General features: G+C 38.2%; 1 protein-coding gene across 10 annotated transcripts in view; it reads left to right on the plus strand.

Moving 5' to 3' along the window:
* RPTOR (regulatory associated protein of MTOR complex 1) overlaps positions 1-20,875 on the plus strand; it is a 503,724-nt gene that overhangs the window by 458,427 nt on the left and 24,422 nt on the right. For 8 of the 10 annotated variants that reach the window (XM_072645257.1, XM_072645258.1, XM_072645261.1 and 5 more), the window contains 2 exons: positions 4,598-4,702; positions 14,616-14,663. In XM_072645257.1, coding sequence (XP_072501358.1) covers positions 4,598-4,702; positions 14,616-14,663 — 153 coding nt within the window. The remainder of the gene's footprint in view (positions 1-4,597; positions 4,703-14,615; positions 14,664-20,875) is intronic. The other 2 variants (XM_072645259.1, XM_072645262.1) reach the window with 1 other exon arrangement.

Genomic DNA, 20,875 nt, shown 5'->3' on the forward strand with positions numbered 1-20,875 from the left:
TCTTGAAGAATGGATAGGAATTTAACAGACATGCAAAGAGGGAATTCCTGGCATAAAGAACAGTAGACTGGAGATGATAAGGTATGGGACATATTTATGGAATTTGTCAAATTCCATTTTTACTTTGGTGCAGAGTTAGATGAAGCTGTAAGTTGTGAAATAAAATAGGAAGGTAGATTAAAACTGAATTGTGGAGCCATGAATCTCAGGCCAAAGAGTTTCTACTTTGTCCAGTAGGCAGTAAGAAGCCATTGATCCTTATTGAGCAGTGGAGTCTCATGATCATCATGTATATTGGGAAAGTTAAACTGGTAGAGTTTGATTAAGGATAGATTAGAACAAAGAGATCAATTAATAGACCACTGCCATATTTCTGGAGGAAAGTATTGAAGGGGAGAGGAGGCAGAAAGAAGAGGGAGGAATCAAAGAACTTTTAACTGCAGTTTTGAGCATACGTTTGTGGAAGAATAGTGGTAACTATTAACAGAACAACTTAACAGAAGTTAAGTCAAGAAGAGGAGCAAATTTGGGGAGATGAGGAGGAGGGATTCTATTCCACAAACATTTATTAGGTGTAGACCGGTTGCTAGGCACTACCACGCAGAAAGACAAAAGACAAGGCCCTCAAGGAACCTTAATTCTCCTGGGAAGATATCCATAACATGATAAGAGGCAGATAGAAAAATGAGAAAGCACTACTAATTAGAAGGGATCTTAGAAGAGTCCACTAAGAAGTAAGTATTCTGACAGATGGACCTGAGGAGGGAGTTCATTCTAGGTGCAGAAGACCACTTATAGAAATACATAGGGGCTTTTAACCCACAGCATGTGAAGGGGAGTGATGTCATATACATCAGGAAAAGTAAACTGGGATGCCTCGAATGCCAGCCTGAGGAGTCTGTATTTTATACACATAGTGGCAAGAGAATCATTATAAGTTTTGTTATTCTTGTTGTTGTTTTTGAGAGTAATATGATCAGACTTGTCTATAGAAATTATTTTCACCGTTATGTGGATAAGTTAAATAGAGTAGGGCCTAGAAGCAGAAACAGCAGCTAAGAAGCTGTGTGCCGCATGGGGGGGGGGGGGGGGGGGGGGTGTGACAGTGTAAGTGAAGAGGAGAAGGAAGTGAAAAGCATTGTGGAATTGTAATTGGATATGAAGTGTGAGGAAGAGAAACCAGGCAAGGGGGACTTTATTGAGCAAAGGATAGTGATGCCTCCAGAAAAGGAAGGAAGTTTGGAGGGGAGGAGGATTGGGGTGCAAAGATGATAAGTTCTATTTTGAGTTTCAGATATTTTTTCAAAACTTTAGAGATGCTGTTGTGAGTATTTAGAGGAAAAGAAAGCTATTGAGAGAATGTGGGAATGAGAACAAAATGGGATGGAGGTAAACTGCTTTTTTTGCTAATTTGGACTGTTTCAGAATATATTGAATATTTAAACAGTTACAAGAATTCATTGGTCTTCAATTTCTCATATTCCCAAGAATCTTGCAAGGCTCTCCCATGAAATCTTTAACCACAACGGTCTACTACCATATAAGAATTATTTTCTCTGGACTACAGCAAGCATGAACAGAACAATTTCACCTAATGGGCTACATGAAATCAGCATGAGATTACATTTTGGAGTTCTCCCATTACCGTTATAGGACATAGAAATGAGAGTAGGTGGGAGAACAATATGATATGGTGGTTAGAGAAGATAATCAATCAATCAGGTCAACAAGCATTTATTAAATGCCTACTATGTGTTAGGCTCAGTAATAAATAATAGGAATACAAAGAAAGGCAGAAATAGTCCTGTCCCCCCAAAGAAACTCACATTTCTATAGGGGGAGACAGCATGCAAATGACTAGGTATATAAATGATACATATAGGGCAAATTGGAGATAATCTCAGAGGGAAGGCACTAACATTGGAGGACGTTGAGAAATCTCTTGCCGAAGGTGTGATTTAATCTGAGTCTTGAAGGAAGCCAGGAGGCAGAGATGGTGAAAAAGTATTCCAGGCATGGGACAGTCAGTGAAGAGATAGAGGGCCCTACGAAAGTACAACAAGAAAGCCAGTCCCTGGATTGTAGAGTGTGGAAAGGGTAAGAAAGTGGTAAGAAGGGGCCAGCTTGGGAGGGGCTTTGAAAGCCAAACTAAGGATATTGTTATTGAGCTTGGAGGTACTAGGAAGTCATGGGAGTGGGGGTGGGGGTGAAGACCTGTGCTTTAAGATTACTGGCAGCGCAGTGTAAGACTAGGCTGGAGTGGAGAGAGAAAGGGGAACATAGATGAGAAATTTGGGGAAGGACTTGACAACAGATTAGACATGTTGGACAAGTGAAGTGAAAAGTCTGAGACGTCACCTTATTGTGAGCCTGGATGCTCAAAAGGCTGGTGGTGTAGTATTGACAGTAATATGGAAGTTAGGAGGTAACTTAAGGGAAAAGATCATGATTTCTGTTTTGGACATCTTGAGTTTAAGATGTTTTATAGGGATATCTATTCAAGATGTCCAAAAAGGAAGTAGAGATGCAAGAATGGAGGTCAGGAGAGAAGAATGACAAGATAAATAGATGTGAGAATCACCAGCATAGAGATGGTAATTGAATCTATGAGTGCTGAGAAGAACAAGATAATATAGAGAGAGAAGAAAAGAAGACCCCTGGACAGAGCCTTGACAGATGCCTGTAGTTGGCTGGTATGACTTGGATAAAAAGATTTAGCAAAGGAAACTAAGAAAAAGTCAGACAGAGAGGAGGAGAACCAGGAGAGCAGTGTCATGGAGAGAAGAAAGTATGGCAGGGAAGAGATTGATTCACAGTGTCAGAGGTTTCAGAGAAGTCAAAAAAAAGAATGAAGATCAAGAAAAGGCCATTAGATTTGGCAAATAAGAAGGGACTTTGGAGAAAGCAGTCTCAGTTGAATGAAAAGGTTGTTACTTCAGCTCACAAAGGTGAGAAGAGGTAATAGAAACTCTAAGTATAAATAACTTCTTCAAGGCTTTTAACAAAAATTGGGGGAGGGAGGACAGAAATGAGCAGGGGTGTTTAGATAAATGAGGATTTTTAATTTATTGTTTTTGAGAGTGAGGGAAGCATGCTTTGTGATTTTCTCCAGCTTCATTCAACAGCACATGAAGTACGAGCAAAGGCAATAGAGAAGGGAGTAATCCAGGGTTGGGGCTTAGCAAAGCATGATCAGTAATAGGATAAGAGGTCAAGGGTCTTAAATATAGAGGATAACATATAGTTGAATTGGTTGGCCAAGAGTTTGATATGGAGAAGAGACAATTGTGTCAGCAAAAGTGTATTTTAGTGTAGGTGAGACTGTGGCATCTCTTAAAAAATCAAGAAAGTACTTATAAGAGGAGGACAGATGAGGACAGGTGAGGGTGGGGTGGGGGGGAAAAGAAGATAAACTAAGTGTTCTTAGCTGATGAGGGAGAGAGTAAGGAGAGGAATTCAAGTTGAAAGAGAAGTCAGAACCAAAGTGAAAGAAAACGGATGTGAAGTAGGTCAAGTTAAGATTGGTGTGAGAATATTTCATTTTACTAAACATTTACTAAAGGTGCCTGGTGCATGATCTAATTCTTTCCAAAGTATGAGGTGAAATTATCAGCTACAATGGGCAGATGCTTTGGACATTGCAAGGTGCCCAAATCACCAAGGGTTTGTGAGGAAATAAATGAGTTCTGAATAATGCAAATATAAAACAAGGAAACTGAGCCAGGCAAGAGGCTGAAAGAAACACACACACACACACACACACACACACACGAGGTTTTTTTCTTTTGATGTTCTGTTTAGCATTAACCCATAAAGTCTAACCATCAGACCTTGGCCATGTCAGACTCTCCCCTAACTCTTCTGATAGTCTGCCATGAAAGTGAAGTCATGGGAAAGGTGTGTCTTCACTTAACAAAGGAAATCATGAAGGATTAGTTCTCCTCTACTCAGCAGACTCTGAGAACTAACAATAGTGTTCTCAACTCATTTTCTTAATCTTGACAGTCCATCCGGTTTCAGTTGTTTCCATCATTGAAGCTATGGTTTGTGTGTTGAGCATAATTAAACAATGTGGGAAGGGGATGTGAAAGGCCATAAAGACTATTTTTTTCCTTAGAAATTATTGATTTTTTTCTTAACATGTAAAAAGTTAGAGAGGAGCAGAATAGGCAAAGTGAAATGTACTATTCAGAATCTGGGCTTTGTCATAGTGCTTATAGATTGAAGGATTATACAACTAGTGCTTCTAAGAAGGAAGTAACAGTCTCATGCACCAGAGAAGCTCAGATTGGTTCAAGGACCTGTTCTGTAGTTAGCTAGGTGTGTTTGTCCATGAGAAGGAAAATAATAATGTACCCTCACATCCACTTTGCAAGATGATTTTTGTTTTGCTGGACTGCGGAGAGAGGAGTATAAAGAAAAAGGAACAAATCATGAAGGCTAGGTCCATTTCTTCATCAGTCAATCTACTACATGAGGTGGCATATTCATTCTTTTTCAGTGACACAGGTCATTTGACTTCCTATCTCTCCCTGAAACTCCCAAATAGGGCCTGAGAGAGATAGTGTCTTTGACATCCTTCTCTTTTCTTCTTCAGATGACGGTGCCATCAGAGTGTGGAAGAATTTTGCAGATGTGGAAAAGAACCCTGAAATGGTGACTGCTTGGCAGGGGCTTTCAGACATGCTACCAACAACAAGAGGTAGGTCTGCATGGAATTTTTAAGAGTTTCAAGCATATCACCCAAGGATGTCTTTTCAGAGCTGGAAGAAGTGATCCACGTGGCTCCATTCCTCCTCCACCAGTCACTTTCAGTAGTATCTGGTTCACCTTGGGATTTCCCGGTAACACAAAACTAACCTGTTTTTCTGTCAAAATCACCATAGAATCTGATAAATATAATGTAAGAATGTTTTGGTGTGATTTCTGTCAGTATCTCAGCATTGATTTGCTTACTTGCCTGTTTCATTGATGTGTAGAAAGTAATGTCATTGTCTTTGTGGCTTAAAACTGAGATGGGTATTTTCTAGGAGGAAATGTTGCCTGCTGATTAGAACCAGGACAGAAGAATCAAGCGCTTTCTTTGATCACTCAGATTCCTATTATGTCATGAACATTTCTTCAGTACCTCAGAAGAGCAGTGATTTCAGCACCGTGGTTACTCCTTCCATTGATGCAGATGACAGTCTCTCCATTCTTTACTAGATAGTTCCATGAGTTTCTCTAGCCAAAAATATTCACCACCTAGTCCAAACTTAGCTAGACTGCACTTCAGACAGTAGTCTGTTTGACCTATATCCACAGGCTTTCCAGTTTGGTAAGACTTTTCTTTTGGTAAGAACTTAGGCTTCACTAGACTAGACTCTAAGAACCCAAAGCCATCTCCATTCAAATAGAGGAGTCATAAACAAGCCATTTTATATCTCCTTATAGCTAGGTTTTCCAGTTTTTAGAACAAAAGTAAAATTCCATCTTGGTGCTACAAAAAATGCAAAGTGATTATCCTGGGTTCCTCCATATTTGCCCCTAAGACCTGAAGAATAAGTGTACCTGACTACTTGCCTGCCTTGAACTAAGGGGAAACAATATTCCTGCTGTTCTCTAAATTTAGTCAGTCTGATTACAACTGACTACTTTCACCATCACTTTGGATAACCTGTTTTACACAGCATTGCATGTTGCATATCAGCTCATCACCTGTCTTCAGTTTGGGCATAAATCGGTCATTTCTAGTCTGCTAGCTATTTCCTGTAGGTGTAAAGATATAGAGGAACAACATAATTCTAGTCTGTTTTTCACCTAAAACCAGCTTAAATAAGGAAATAAAATGTTGTCATTTCATTTAGAAAAGGCTACAACAACGTCTAGGACATAAGAACAATTGCAACTCTTGCTTTAGGATGTAAGTAGCATTTTCTTTGCTTTCTTTTTTCAAGGACCTATGTGTACTTTAGGAGTATTTTTTTTTTAACTTAAGGCTTAGGCTATTATCTGTTAATATCTATTGATAGGGTTTCATCTACTAGATGAAGTAATTGGAGTATGAGAATTGTTATCTCCTTTTTAAGATGATCCCGAGGCTAATCCTAATTTTTTTAAACATTTCCCCCCCCCAAAAAAATTAATCCTTTCCTTCTTCCCTCTCATTTTCTCTATTCATTTATAATTTCTGTAACCAAATTTGATATTTAGTCTTACCTTCAATATGTTTCCTTTGATGGCTTTCCTCTTTCAGGGGTTGTTCTTGCATTTAATTAAAGGAATGCTTTCATTTGTTCATACTGTTCTTGTCTTTTTAAGTAAATTCTCTATTTTTGTGAAATCTTGATAGTAAAGGGTGCTGTTCTGACTTGTTCTTATGTCTTATGGAAAGAGCCAGATGCCAGGAGCCTTTTGAATCAAGGGGGAGCTTTTCCAAAGTGAGCTGTCATTGCAAATCAGAAAAAGTTCACTTTGTCTTAGTGTATGATTCCACTAGATTCCAACCAATATTTTGTGCAAAGAGATTTTAAGAGCATGTTAGAGGTAGTAATGGTCAAATATATTTCTTGAGGAACTTGGAACCAGCAGAGGTAACAGAGCAGAAAACTTAGATTGGCCTACCTAATTTTTAACTGGAAGGCTAGTTAGCCTTTAAAATGCTGTGAAGAAGTCCTTTTCAGACTTTTTACCCCACACCTAACCCCACCTTCCTCTTGTAGGTATTGGTGCCATAGCCAAATGACCCTTATCTGTACTCCAAGGGTAGGACAGAGTTGTCTCCTAGAGAAGGGAAAGGGATTCAAAGAACACCTACATGCACTCCAGTTTGTAAAGAAGAATAAATTATTCCTAAAGGAAAGAAAATCCAACATATTGGATGGCAGAATCAGTAGTCTTAAGTATCTTTAGAGCTTTAGACTAGAGCATGGATCTGCAGCTAATAAGGTAAAATTCAGTAGGGAAAAATGTAAAAGTTTTAACCTTGGGTACAAAAAACCAACATAAGCATAAGTTGAGAAAGGCATGATTAGACAGCAATCGTTCTGAAAAAGATCTGAGGGTTTTAGTGGACCACAAGATCAGTATTAAGTCAGCAGTGTGATATAGCAGCCATAACAGCTAATGCTAAATTGAATTTCATTAAAAGAAGAGTATTTTCTAGGATTAGGAAGGTAATAGTCCCACTCTACTCTGTCCTCATCAAACCATCTAGAGTACTGTGGTCAGTTATAAAAATTAAGAAAGATATTGATAAGCTCAAGAGAGGAAGACAAAACAAGATGGTGAAGGGCCTTAAGTCTATGTCATGAGGATCATTTGGAGGACTGTGACATGTTTAGTCTGGAGAAGACCCATGTGGATATGATAACTGCTTCCAGTATTTGAAGGCTTGTCACAAGGAGGAAGAATCAGACTTGTTCTGTTTGATTCTAGAGGGCAGAACTACATACTTTGGGTGGAAGCTACAGTTTTAGCCTTAATGTCAGAAAAAAACTTCCCACCAATTAGAACTATCCAAAAATGGAATACTTTGCCTTAAGAGATGATGGGTTTCCCCTCCTGAGATGTCTCCAAGCTGAAGCTACATGACATTTATTGGTTTTGTTATGATAGACATTCTTTTCATGTATGGGTTGGACTAGCTGGCTTTTGACTTTAACTCTCAGATTCTATGACAATGAATTTTGTTTGAAGATGTTTTCTGTTTGAGATGCCTTCGGGACATCCAGTTCAAGATATACAACAGTTTGTGTTGCGAGAATGGTGCTCAGAAGGGAGACTGGAGCTAGATCTAGGAGTCATCTGCAGACAGGTGATAATTGAAGTCATGCGACTGATGAGGTCACCAAATAGAACACAGAGAAGAGAGAAATCAGATAAAAGTCTTAGAGAACACCTTCCCCCCCTCCACCCCCAATTAGGGATGTGATATGGATGATAAATCAGCAAGAGAGACTGAAGAGTGCTCAGAGAAGTAAGATGAAAACCTAGAGATGAGAAAAACATCCGGGAAGAGAGACTGGTCAACAGTGTCAAGTGTAGTAAGACAGGTCAAGAAATATGAAGACTGGGGTGGGGCAGGGGAGCCAAACTGCAGAAGGTTTAGAAGAAAGTGAGAAGAGGGGAAATGGAGATACCCAGTACAGATGGCTATTTTCAAAGATTTTGGCTGAAAAAGGGAGGAGAGATACATGACTAGCTACCAGGGATGATTGGCTTTGTGAGGGGTGGGGGTGTTTAATGACAGGGTAGACTTGGGATGTTTGTAGGCAGCAGAGAAAGAAATAATTAATAAGGAAATACTAAAGACTAGTAAGAGAGCATCCATGCAAGTGAGCAATTTGCTGGACAATTGGTAAGGTCTTGATCAAGGGTACATGTAGAATTGGCAAGAAAAAAGTCCACATCTTCATCAGTAACTGGGGTAAAAGGGGATTTGAGGTAATGGTATTAAGGGTTTGTGCTGTCATGAGGACAGCATTAGAGAGTTTGTGGACTATGACCTTGATTTTTCTTGGGAAATAATGAGTTCAGGACTTCAGCCAAGAGGATACTTAAGGGGGGTGAAAGGTGAATGGGGCTTTTGAGCAAAGAAGACAAAATTTGGAAAGAATCATTTTGAAGAATAGAGGAGTAAATGAATTGCAATACTGCAGTGAAGGCTCAGTTGAGTTTATATAACATAAATTTATAATGGATACATGGTCCTGAACTGGAACCTGTTTATTGTCTGGAGGAGTGACATAGTTAGAATTGCAGTTAAGGAAAATCATTTTGACAGCTGTGTGAAGAATGGATTGGAGTGGAGAGAGACTTGAGGCTAAGAGACCACTTATGAGGCCATTGAAATAGTGCAGGCCTGAATTAAGTGGTGACTTTGTTAGCAAAAGGAAGGGGTCAGAATTGAGAGATGTTGAAGAAGTCAGGATGGCAGGAATTGGTGCCTGATTGGTTGAGAGAGAATGATGATAATAGTGAAGTTATAAACCTGGGAAACAGGATTAATGGCAGTACCCTTTACAGAAGTAGGGGAGCTTTGGTAGAGGGAAAAGTTTTAGGAAAAAGTTTTGTCTTAAACATATTGAGTTTTGAGAGATGCCCTTAAAAAGCAATGACCTCCCCCACAAGTCTAATACTTTCTCTAATCTGATTCTTATTTTATGAAGTTCATCAAAGTCACTAGCATTGAGTAACAGTAGCTCCCATTATTATCCTACTTCTTGAAGAGCCCAACAATTCAGAGCAGGTTATAAATACTAAGGATTTCAGTTTCTTGCCACCTATCTCCCTTTCATACAAACAACACCACTCTCCGTTTCTGAATACATGCCCTATTATGTGAACAAAGAAGCAGAGCTGGATGTGACAAAGTCATTGATGAGATGAATAAGATCGTCTAGGAATGTCAGAAATTGGGATAATGTGCAGGGACAGGAGTGCATAGAGGAGCCATCTCTGATCTTGGGCACCTTTCACACACCTCTCTTTTGTTGGGGGTGCAGGGTATGATAATCTGTTCACTTTAAAGGAGCATTTCAGAACAGTATTTTCCAAGGAAGGGCAGACCCTTGAGGGATTTTAGTAAAGTTCAGGGAAGTAGTTTTTCTGAAACCATTTGAAAAAAAAACTCTAGAAAGTTCTTTATTCTCTAAAAAGCCTGTTCATTTTGGAGTGAGCAGTGGAAAAAGGGTCATATAAACTTAAGGAGATGTGGGTCTTCTCCCTGTCTCTGCCACTGACTAGAAGTACATCTTTGAACAAAATTCACTTCGTGTCTCTGTCTCCATTTTCTTTTGCAAAATAATGAGAAACTATTAAATCTCTAAATTCCATGACTAATAGTGATGATAATATAATATAAAATCCTAGATTTGAATCTGAAAGGCTCTTCTTTTTGTAGACGTAAATAAGAAGAAACAGAAACCCAGAGACATTAAATGACCTAACCACAGTTACACATGCTGGAATTCAAACCTAGAACCTCTAACTTCAAATCCAGCATTCTTCCTACTGTACCCTGGTATGGTACCATGTCACCTTTATTCTGTAGCATCCCTTCAAATTCATGAAAGTAAACACAGTCTTGTTTTAGTGATATTCCCCTTTCCTAAGGTTCCTACAGACAGTATTAACATCGTTATATTCTCAATTTCTGCTCCATTTGCCATACATTTCTTTCCCTCCTACATCTAAATCCTTCCCTTTGCCCATTCAACGAAGTTCCAAGTTTTCACTTCTGACTTGATCATTACAAAATCGCTGGGTTATAATCCTTGGGAGAGATTAAGTGGTGGAAGTAAAAAAGATTCTACAAAGACGCATAACATTTCCTCATGCACCCAGGATCTCACCATTACCAACAAGTGTTATCCCCATAATCAAAAACTGATGTTCCTCTGTCTAACCATAACTTCCTAGTATTCCATCCCCTGTCTTATCTCTCCTAAACCTCTTCTTCATCTTCCTCAGGACTTCCAATCCCTCACCCCCTTAGTACATTACTCAGTACATATCTCTTCCCTCCTGTTTTGACCCTGTAATTTACCAAGTCAACCCTATATTGTCTTCTTCGCTCAAATCCCTTGCCCCATTACCTGTCACCACTCATGCTCTGCCAAACTTCATCCTTGGATTACTCCCCACCATCTTTCCCCTCTCCTCCTCACATAACCAAGGTGACTGGCTACATTATAAATTCATGTTTTCAACTTAAACTAGGTCCCCATGGCATTGAGGCAATTCCTCCCAAACTGATTCCCTAGCTCATTCCTTACCTAAGCTTTTCCAGACCTTTTCTTCTCTCCTTCAGCAAAGGACTTTACCTCTTAATTTTACTGAAAATATTGAGGCTATTCAACACAAGCTCCCACTTTCCCCTTTCTCTTTATCTCAAAACCCTTAGTCTTCCTTTTTCTACTCTCTTTGTATCCCCTAGGTTCTAACCATAAAATGCTCCTTACCCTTGCCAAGAGCTATCTACATGTGTCCTCTCCAGCCAGTTGTAACCTCAGTCATCCCCTCTCTAATTTTCAGTCTTTCACATCTCTAGACCATCCTTTAAAAAAAAAAAAACTTTCAACAGACCCTTTCATCCCCTTAAGCTATCATAAGATAAGCACTATGTCTCTCAGGGTTGTAACTTTGGTGTAACCCTCAACTCCTCACTCTCCTTCACCCTATATATCCAGTCATTTCCCAAATCTTACAGTTTCTGTATCTACAATATCCTCACATTTGTCTCCTTTTCTCTATTCTATTAGTTTTTACTATTCTGCTAGCTAACAGTTTGGGTCCTCAACATCTCTCACTTATATTATTAACTCAATGTCCTAATTGTTCCCCTTGCCTTAAATCTTTCTCCCTTGTAGTTCACACTTCACATAACTGCCAAGGTGGTTTTCCTTGAGTAAATATCTGATTGTGATTCCTCTGCTCAATCAGTTCCATTGGGTCCCTGTTACTCCTAGAAGAAAATATACTGTCCGCTATTTAACTTTTGATGTCCTTCACCATATGTCCCCAACTTTTATTTCCAATCTCATTGTATATTACTCTCCTTCCTGAACTCTGATATCTGAGAAGATTGCAGAAACCTTCCTCGTTAATATAAAGTGAAGCTGGATATATAGACTGAGCCATGCATGAAAATTCATGAGACTAGAAATATAGATTGGGCCCATGTTGTAAAGGAAATTTTAAAGCTAAACAAAAGGACTAGAACAACGACTCTTCTTATATCTCCACACCTTCACACTGCTAGCTGTGTCCTACATCTTCACCTGCACCTCATTATTTGTGTTTCTTCCAGATACAGTCCAAATACTTCTACAATAAGCCTTTCCACACTTTGTAATTGACTACTTTATATTTATTCTCTTCATATTTATTTTTAATATTCTTTTTTGTTCTTGTTTTCTCCTACATTAAAATATAAGTCCCTTGTGAATGGAGAGTTTTCTTTATTATATTTGTATCTTCAGTGCCTAGCAATAGTGTCTGTGCCTGACACATAGTAGGTACTTAATAGATGTTGATTAACTAATAAGGAGAGAGAACACAAGAGCCTTTCTTCAGCAAGATGGGGGACTGAACCCAACTCCCCTCACACACAATCCTAAGATACCACTATGTGTCTTACATAAAAGAAAAGAAGAAAAAAAGAGAAAAGAAAAGAGCTCTCACAGGAAAACGAATAGCAAATATGAAGGATTGAGTAAAGTAAAAAGAATCATGTAATGAATAAAAGAAAGTCAGGAGAAATCTCCAGAAAGAAAGAACAAAACTCTAAGAGCAATAAGTCTACTGTCAAAAGAGAAAATGGACAAGCTCCAGGAACCTACAGATTTAGAGTCAATAATAAGAGATATAAAGGAAAAACCACTGGAAAAAACATTCCTGATGGAAGAATTCACAATTATGAAAACTGACACCTAACTGACACCTAACTCTACCTACTAGTGGTGGAAAAATCTTAGTGAAACAGTAGTCTCTGATGAGAAGAGGGGCTCAGAGGTGATAAAAAAAAAAAAAAGATGCATAAAATTAGAAGATCAAGCAATAAAACTAAACCAGAATGGCAAAACTCAAATACTACAGATCTCTACAAATCAAAACAAAAGAAACAAGCTTAATAAGAATTATTGGTTCCTCAGAAAATATTTTAAAAGTTCATGTTTCCATATTCCAGGAAATAATATAAGAAAAATTTCCAGAAGTATTAGAAAGGCAGCAGTGCACAAATCTGAAGAATCTTCAAATGAAAGTCTTATGTGCTTCCAAGGCAGAGAATTAACATACAGTGATAAGCTGAAAAGGAAGGAGATAGGATTTCCCAATACTATTTTTCATGTCTTGTTCTCACTTCTTCATAAATATACTAGTAAAACTATTTGCCCTGGGCAGAGTCTTCAGTAGTCTTAAGGTTCTCTAGCATTCTGGTCATGCTTTGTGTTACTGGCTAGGTAGCCTAGTTCAGAAGGTGATTTGATGTATTGATCTATGTGATAGATCTCATATTATGAGATGAGAGTGGCACTCTCTTCCAGTGGTTCTCTGCTTCTTTGATTATCAAGCGAAAATTGTACAAAGTCTCTACATCATCACAGAAGCAGTTTGACCACGTATTGTAATAGCAAGGACCCCAGCATACACAGGAGGGCCTGCTGTACAAGTTCTTAGATCTGCTTTTCTAAAAGGAAAGCAACTTTTGAGGGGTCAACAATCTACTTTAATCAAGCACATATATCATTCACTTAGTTCAGGAGAAAAAGTCAGCACCCTGAACTCAAGAGAAAATACAAACAGAGAAATAAAGACCAACAGACAGGGCTTCCAACTGTCTGACTATAAGCAATACATACATCACAGATCAACAAACAGATCCAATTGTCTGAACATTACATATATACATAGTTACCAGAGAGAGAAGCACCAACATCTGGATTTTCAAAGTCAGGGGGATTCCTTAGTGGCTACCCAGAGTTTCATCTGGCCAAACAAACACTTCCAATGAGTAAGCCCCAAAGTAAAACCTTGCCTCAGACTATTTATATGCTTTTCAGAGCCAGAGGGCACGACCCTCTGACCCAGTGCCTCAAAAGAAATTAACAAAAAGTATTGAGGCCTATTAATGGGTGGGAAAGATCTTTAACTCTTCCTCTCACCTACCATTAACCTTACATTAACATTACACATGTGTACATTGAGGACACAGTATTGTGTGTACTTTCCCATGCATCCTTGAATTACTTACAAAAATCAAGAAGTGATTAGAGAGTCAAAGCAGATTTTTGTTCAAGATCTTCCCTCTTCAGATGCCCAGATTGTGGAGTAGAATTGGTTGATGAGACCACCTGAAGAATCATTTCAGGAAGCAGTATCCTGACTTGAATTCCCTTGAGTCACTATGTGTTATTGTTCCAACTCTTAAATGAGAAAGATTTCAGCATAGAGCTATTTATTTTGACAGAAGAAGCAGCTTCATTTCCTCACCAAGCAGTCTTATATATCTCAACGGATCCCTATTATCCTGCATTTAGTCAAGCTCTACCACTCTGACATTTCTCCTGCTTTCTTGGAGAAGTTGTTTTTTGGATAGTTTGAACTTAATCCCCTCCACTGCTGATTTCTTACCATAAACTGACCTCCCCAAAACTGAGCATCTGTAAATTTGGTTATCCCTGGACATGTTCATTACTTATCTTGATTTTCTTCCAAAGAACCTGCTCAGTCCCTTCAGCTCCTTGTTGGCCTTTCACCCATCCTCAACTGTGGCCAAGTTGATGCTGCATTTACGGAAGTTAAATTGGTCATTTATGTTGCATTTAGACAATGCACATTCCACAGGAAAAAAATTTTTGATAATCAAATAAATGTTATTAGCTAGGTAATGTTAATTGTTTTCATGTTTCCCAAGTAGAATAATTTCCTAGGCAGGTTGGCACAACTAAACCATTCCTTTCCCTTTGGGTGGAAGCATGTTGTGAACTTGAACATCCTCTTCTGCACTAATTCCACTTTTCTTTCTCTTTTGAGTTTCCTTCCTAATCTTGTTTTGTTTTGTTTTAATTTATTTTGCTTTGCTTGACCAACTTACCCTTAGCACCAATCCCGTAATCCCTATTTCCTCACAGGTCTGACCCGAAGGGTTTCAATCTATCTTGACCGAAGTAAGCAGGGAGGTGAGTGCCTTCTTTCCTCTTAACTACAACCATGCAGGGTACTGGGGGAGACTGGGAACCTGTCCTTGCCTTTGTTTTGTTGATGTTTAAAGTTAATTTTTTTGTTGTTATTTTCCTTTTCACATCTTCTAGGTTCTTTTGCTACCGGGAGATAAGGTCAAGGAATTTAGATTTGCTTCTTTTGCTTTATTCTGTTACCTGTGTTTAAGCTAGACAGAGTTCTTAAATACTAGGATAAAGTTGACCAATGCAAATAGGATATGTCTGAGTGAAGAAACTGGATAATTATAAGGAACTGAGAAGATAGCCCACCTTCTTAAAAATGAGATTTGAATGTTTCATCTAATAGTTGTTCTTTCTTTGGGCTCTTTCAAAAAGCACGTGCCAGTGGCCTTAAAGTTCCAGTCTTATCATCACTACTCTTATGTACATTTTTCCTGCTTAATCTCCAAGCACTGAACATTTTCTCTATATAAGGGGACTAGTGTTATTTTTGTCTCTCCACGTCTGAAGCCACTTTTCCCCTACTATTTGAAAGAAAAATAATCCATATCCAAATCCAGTAATCTTGAATTTCTTCATTATGACTGTATTCTTGTAAAACTATGTACAGATGAATGGAATATTCTAATTGGATTTAGATGTGGCTTACAGGAAGAACATAGCCATTGGAACAAACCTAGAAAGTGGTTTTTCCCACTTGTTCTTTCAAGAGGTCTCTGTATTTTTGAGGGATTTCTTTCAGACCTAAGCACTAAACCATTTGAAATATCTGTTTTCATGAGAAACTTCCACATATAAACATGGAATTTGTAAGTAAATAATATTGTAGATTACCAGAACATCTGAATGACACTGGTTACAGATTTCCAAATTATGTTTGGCTTATTTTACACATTTAAATTTCAAGCTACCACATTTCTGCTTGAAACTTAGGAGTTTTTTTGCCATTTAGATAGAAAGTTTTAGAAGATTGAGGCTCACTAAAAAGAGAATGAATACATTCTTTCACCTTTAATTTTTAGAGCTGAAGGTTCAATGTGTGATCATCCCTCAAGTAGATTGTTTGGTCATAATCTAGCTTTTAGTTATTCATTGCTGTCTTTGAACTAATGGCAAAAATGACATTCCTAGCCAGGTAACTCCTAAAGCAAAATTATTTAGGAAACTCAAGACTTGGGTTATCTGTCAGAATTATTAAGGATGGACTATGAGAATCATAGATTTGAAAACCAGAAGCCAGCAGAGAAAGTACTGAATCACACTTTCTAAAGCATTTATGGCTGGAAAAGTACAGAATATATGAAATAAAGCAAGGCTAACAGGTTTAGGATTATTTTGCTTAAAGTGAAAAAATCTAAATTCTTCGAACTGTAGGAAAAGTTCTAAGAAACATATTGACCATTGAATCTCCATGTGCAGAGACAAAAATCCTAAGAAAAGGGCTTACTTACATTGTCATAGAAAGATTTAAATTAGACAAAAGGAAAAAATGTTTTTTAATAAGAAAGGGTAATTAAGCACTGAAATAAGCTCTTCAGGGAAATTGCTCATCTTCCTTGGAAATCTTTAAGATGTTTATTCCCTCCTTAATGAAGGAAACACCATTTCATTTTTGCCTTTGTTTTCTTACTGCCTAGCACAGTACATTTCTCCCAGTAAGCATTTAATAAAGCATTGTTGACGGAATACATTTATATGCTTTGGTTCAGGTACTGAACTGTACCTCTATGTGAAATCTAGAAGTTTGACTAGATGACCTTTTCAGCTCAATAATTGATTGAATTCTTGGTAATAGGAAGCCAGAAAGGGTAGGCATGGAATTATAGTGACTTCTGTAGGTCAAAATGGTTTGCCCTAAATGAGTTCAAAAGAAACTCAGTATTAATCAATACTAATCCTTTAATACCCAGTTCTAAATCAACACTGGTTTGTCAGAAGTAACCCAGTACTAACTTTAAAAGCTGAAATCTGAAAATACAGCACATATCTCCCCTCTTTGACTGTGCCTCCAAGCTCTGCCCCATGACCTAAAGGACATAAAGAGTTCTTCCTCTGTTGCTGTGGCAGTGTGCATTAAAAAGGTTGTCTAAACTTTTATGTGTGTGAACATTGACATAAATCTTGGGTCTTTGATTAATTATTAATATTCATTAGCTGAGGACTAAAATGCAGATAGTGTGATTACCAAAAAAGAGCTGATTATGTTAGACTATAGAGTGAAAGGGAAGCTATGAGTCAGAATCCTTTAATTTGAAACCTTTGCACTCCCTCTGATCATTAGGGAACTGACAGGAACTTACCAGTGTACCATTATCCTCCTCACTTTCTGTTCCTTTAGAAATTCACTGACAGATACAAAGTCTAAAATTAGTAGGATCTGATCAAAGGGAATTCCCCACTCAATAAGCAGGAAATCAGAGCAAGTTAAGCAAACACTGACAACTCTGCTTGCCATTACTACTGCCTCTACTGTCGTATCAATGCTGTTAGAGCGAAACAGGCCAGAACTCTACCCCATAACTCAAATAGGCCATGTGCCAATCAATAATGTGCCTTTGAGTGCTCAAGCATCAGGCAGTTCCATATATGAAAAGAAGTTGGAGAGATTTCTTCCAAGGGGATCTTTTTCTTTTCTTCTTAAAAAAAATGTATTATTGGCCTTTGTTTTTATATATCATTCATTCAATTCATTCAATAAGCATTTATTTAGTGCCATCTGTTTTAAGGGGCAGCATGTTATAAAAGATAAAGAGTTGCTTTATGTCAGGAAAAGATGGTCTCAAGACCTACTTCTGACTCATCCTGGCTGTGGGACTCTGGGCAGGTCACTTAAGCTAACCTATCCATGTCCTATGTAATTCTCTAAGAGGATTAAATTGCAGAGCCTCCACTGATATAATTTGACTGAGTTTCCTCATTGGGAGTTTTCTTCACCAATAAAATCACAGACTAGGCCAAAAAAAAAAAACGTGCCTAAGCATTGACTACAAAGACAAAAGGGAGACTGACACCTCTCCTCAAAGATATTCCACAAGAAATGGGAAGTAACAAGGCACAGGGGAAATAGAGCTGAATTTGAAATTGAAGGACCTAACTTTGAAACCTAACTTGGGCAAATTATTTCATTTTTTTCACCTGTAAAATAAGAGGTTAGACTGAATGCCCTCCAAAATCCCTTCAAACCCTAAATCTATGATCCTTTGATCCTATTCAGGGTAATCAAAATATACAAAAAAAGGAAATACAAAATATATACCAAGTAACTGCACAGCAATTTCTAGGGGAAGGCCTACTAGCAACTGAGGGATAAGAATGAACTTTGAGAAAAGCCAGGAGGTTAAGATGACCACATAACATCAAAGACGGGCCAGCTCTTCCACTTTTTCACTTTCATAGTGGTCTAGGAAAAAAGTATCAGGTTAAACAATTACCCTTTTTTTCCTTATTTCTTTTCTGAGAAGGCAGAAAGGACACAAGCATTTATTGTTTACTGAGTGCCTTTGTTACTGAAACTCTTTCATTGTGGTAGCATGTAGTATCTTTTCTTTGGCCTGGAAGCTCTAGATTTTGACTGATGTTTCTGGAAGTTGTCATTTTAAGATTTCTTTTAAGAGATGACTAGTGGGTTCTTTCTGTTTTCACTCTAATAATAGTTTTTAATCAATTGATTTCTTGAAAAGGAATACCATACTTTTCCTTGTCATTGTTCATGGAAGTTTTCAGAGACTCCAATGAAATAATTCTTAAATTCCCTCCTTGACACATTTTCATATCATTTGTTTCTCATATAGATGCTTTACATATTTCTCATTGCGTCATGTAGTTATGACTTCTGGTTGGCTCATTTTAATTTTCAGTGTTATTTGGGTCAGGTTTACCATCTTCTATTCTAAGCTATTTATTCTCCTTCCAATTCATTCAGAGCTTTTATTTTGCCTCTACTTCTATTTTTTATTTCTTACTTTTTTCCTATGTACTTTTGTAGTCCTTATGTCTGTCTCTGCTTATAATAGTTGTATAGTTCTATTCTAATGACTTTTTCTCTTGGATATTTCTGGATCAATAATATTTCTTCTCAGTGTTCTGTGTCTTTTTATGCTTACTCATATCTCAGGTCTCAGTTGCTGATTTGGGATTTAGAGCCAGGGTCAGGCTCTACTCTTTCCCATCTTCGACACACTGATCAACCCTGCTTGTTTCTTTTCTCAGTTATCTGGGTTCTTGCTACAGGCTTCCACTCTCCTTTGATGTCTAGGTTTACAACATTGCTTGGCTTCAGACCATCCCCTGTATTAGACATTTTCAGAGTACTATGGTATACAAAGTCCTGTGGAATGTTATTGGACAGAGTTCTGGTGCCTCAGGGCATCCTAGTCTTAATAATGGCGGTTCCTGGCTATCTTTCCAAGGTGACAATGATCAAATAGTTGCAGATTTCTAAAATTCCTTGAGTTTCCCCACCCAGAAATATTCTCTGAGCTTTCTTCCTTCCTTTCTTCCCAAACCCAGGTACAGAGCCATACAGGCTGATTCAGGTGCTCCTGAAGCATCTCTGGTCTATACACAGTTCCTGGCATGTATTAAGTGCTTGATGCTTTATCTGTCTATACTTACAGGGCTCTAGCTTGTTTGTATTGTCCTTTCTGATAGGACCCCTGCCCTCTTGGCTTCAGGCTGGCTATGTTTTACTATGCAGCCCTAAACTGAATTAAAGAACTTATTGTCATTTCCCTTTAGGTTTGGGGTGGGGGTTGTTTTGTTTGTTGCCTTCTTTGATTTTTGAGTCTCTCTATTTTTCCCAGACTAGAAATATGGTGGCCTAACCCCTCTGCTCATCGTGATGAAATCTTTACCTTTGTCCATTTCTTTCCTAAGTTGTTTCTATCCTCCTGTATCTGGTGGCTCCCCTCTCCCGAAGGCTCACCTTACTGGTGCCAGACTTAGCGTGGGCACCAAATCATCTTATTTGTAAAGCACTTATCACAGTCCCTAGCACATAGTAAGTGCTATATAAATATTGTTGCCATTGTTGTTAATTCCTGAATCTAAGTAATTCACCAACCTCAGGCTCTTATTCTTCTCACCCCACTCCCCCACCCAGCAGCCAACATCACAGGCATGCACCACCACACCTGAATTTCTTGGTCCTTGTTTAGTTTCACATTCTTCTTAGGTTTTCACTAGAATATATGTGGGAAAGTTGAACTTCTCTGGACCCAGTCACAAAACCATCTTCAGAAGCGGGAGAGAATTAAGTTTTGCCTGTCAGATACAAGTGAGATTTTTATTAAAAACAAACATAGTTCATTTGAAAACAGATTAATTAAGGGAGAGGAGAAGATGGAATTCATAATTTGATAAGGCATCTGAATAAAAGTAGAAGAAAAATTCAAGAGGGACCCCTGTGTTAGCAGGTGATTTCTTTGCTGGAGGTGGGCCCATAGTAAAAGAACTTCTTTGATAAAGTAGAAGGATTAAGGACTGGGATAAAGGTAAAAAGGATTCCCCATACCCTCCCTGAGAAAAAAGAAAGATAAAGCAAAGGAATGAAACCCAAACAATTTTCCCCACTTTGGTCAACAGTAATTCACTTAGGGACAGAAACAATGATGTTTAACTCTTTTTTGAAGCTGAATAGCAAGAGCTCTTTTAGCTCTTGAATAACATCACTTTCTTTGCAGGCCTGTGTTGTATTAAAATCATAGGCATTGTTAGTCTTCCATTTACTTTCCTTCAGTTTTCTTGTACATATTCCTGACAAGTCAATTAATCCCTTAATCTATAACATTTCAGTAATTAAACCTGAGATATACTTCAGTGTTTGTTAAAGGGGGGCTAGGGAGAGAAAGGCTTGGTTGAGATGAACAATAGAGCATCTGTTTGGCTCTAGGTTGCATTTGCTTTCTATATTATAACACCCAGCAAAAGTCCTGAAGTCATCAGGAGAGAACTCAGAATATCAGAGGCAGATCGGCCATATGCTAAAAAAGATAAAAAATTTTGAAGTATGCATTTATTTATTGGTTGTTATTGGGTTTTTGCTTTTTTGTTGGCGATGATGTGTGTGGGCGTGTGTGTATGTGCACACATGCATGAGCATGTATGCATGTACATGCATACACACGTCTTTCAAGATGGGAGAGAATTTTGGTGCCAAGTATTCATTTGAAACCAATAAAGGAAATGATCCACAGTTTCATTTTCTTAGG

The sequence above is a fragment of the Notamacropus eugenii genome, chromosome 2 (assembly GCF_028372415.1).
Source record: "Notamacropus eugenii isolate mMacEug1 chromosome 2, mMacEug1.pri_v2, whole genome shotgun sequence".
Taxonomy (NCBI): Eukaryota; Metazoa; Chordata; class Mammalia; order Diprotodontia; family Macropodidae; genus Notamacropus; species Notamacropus eugenii.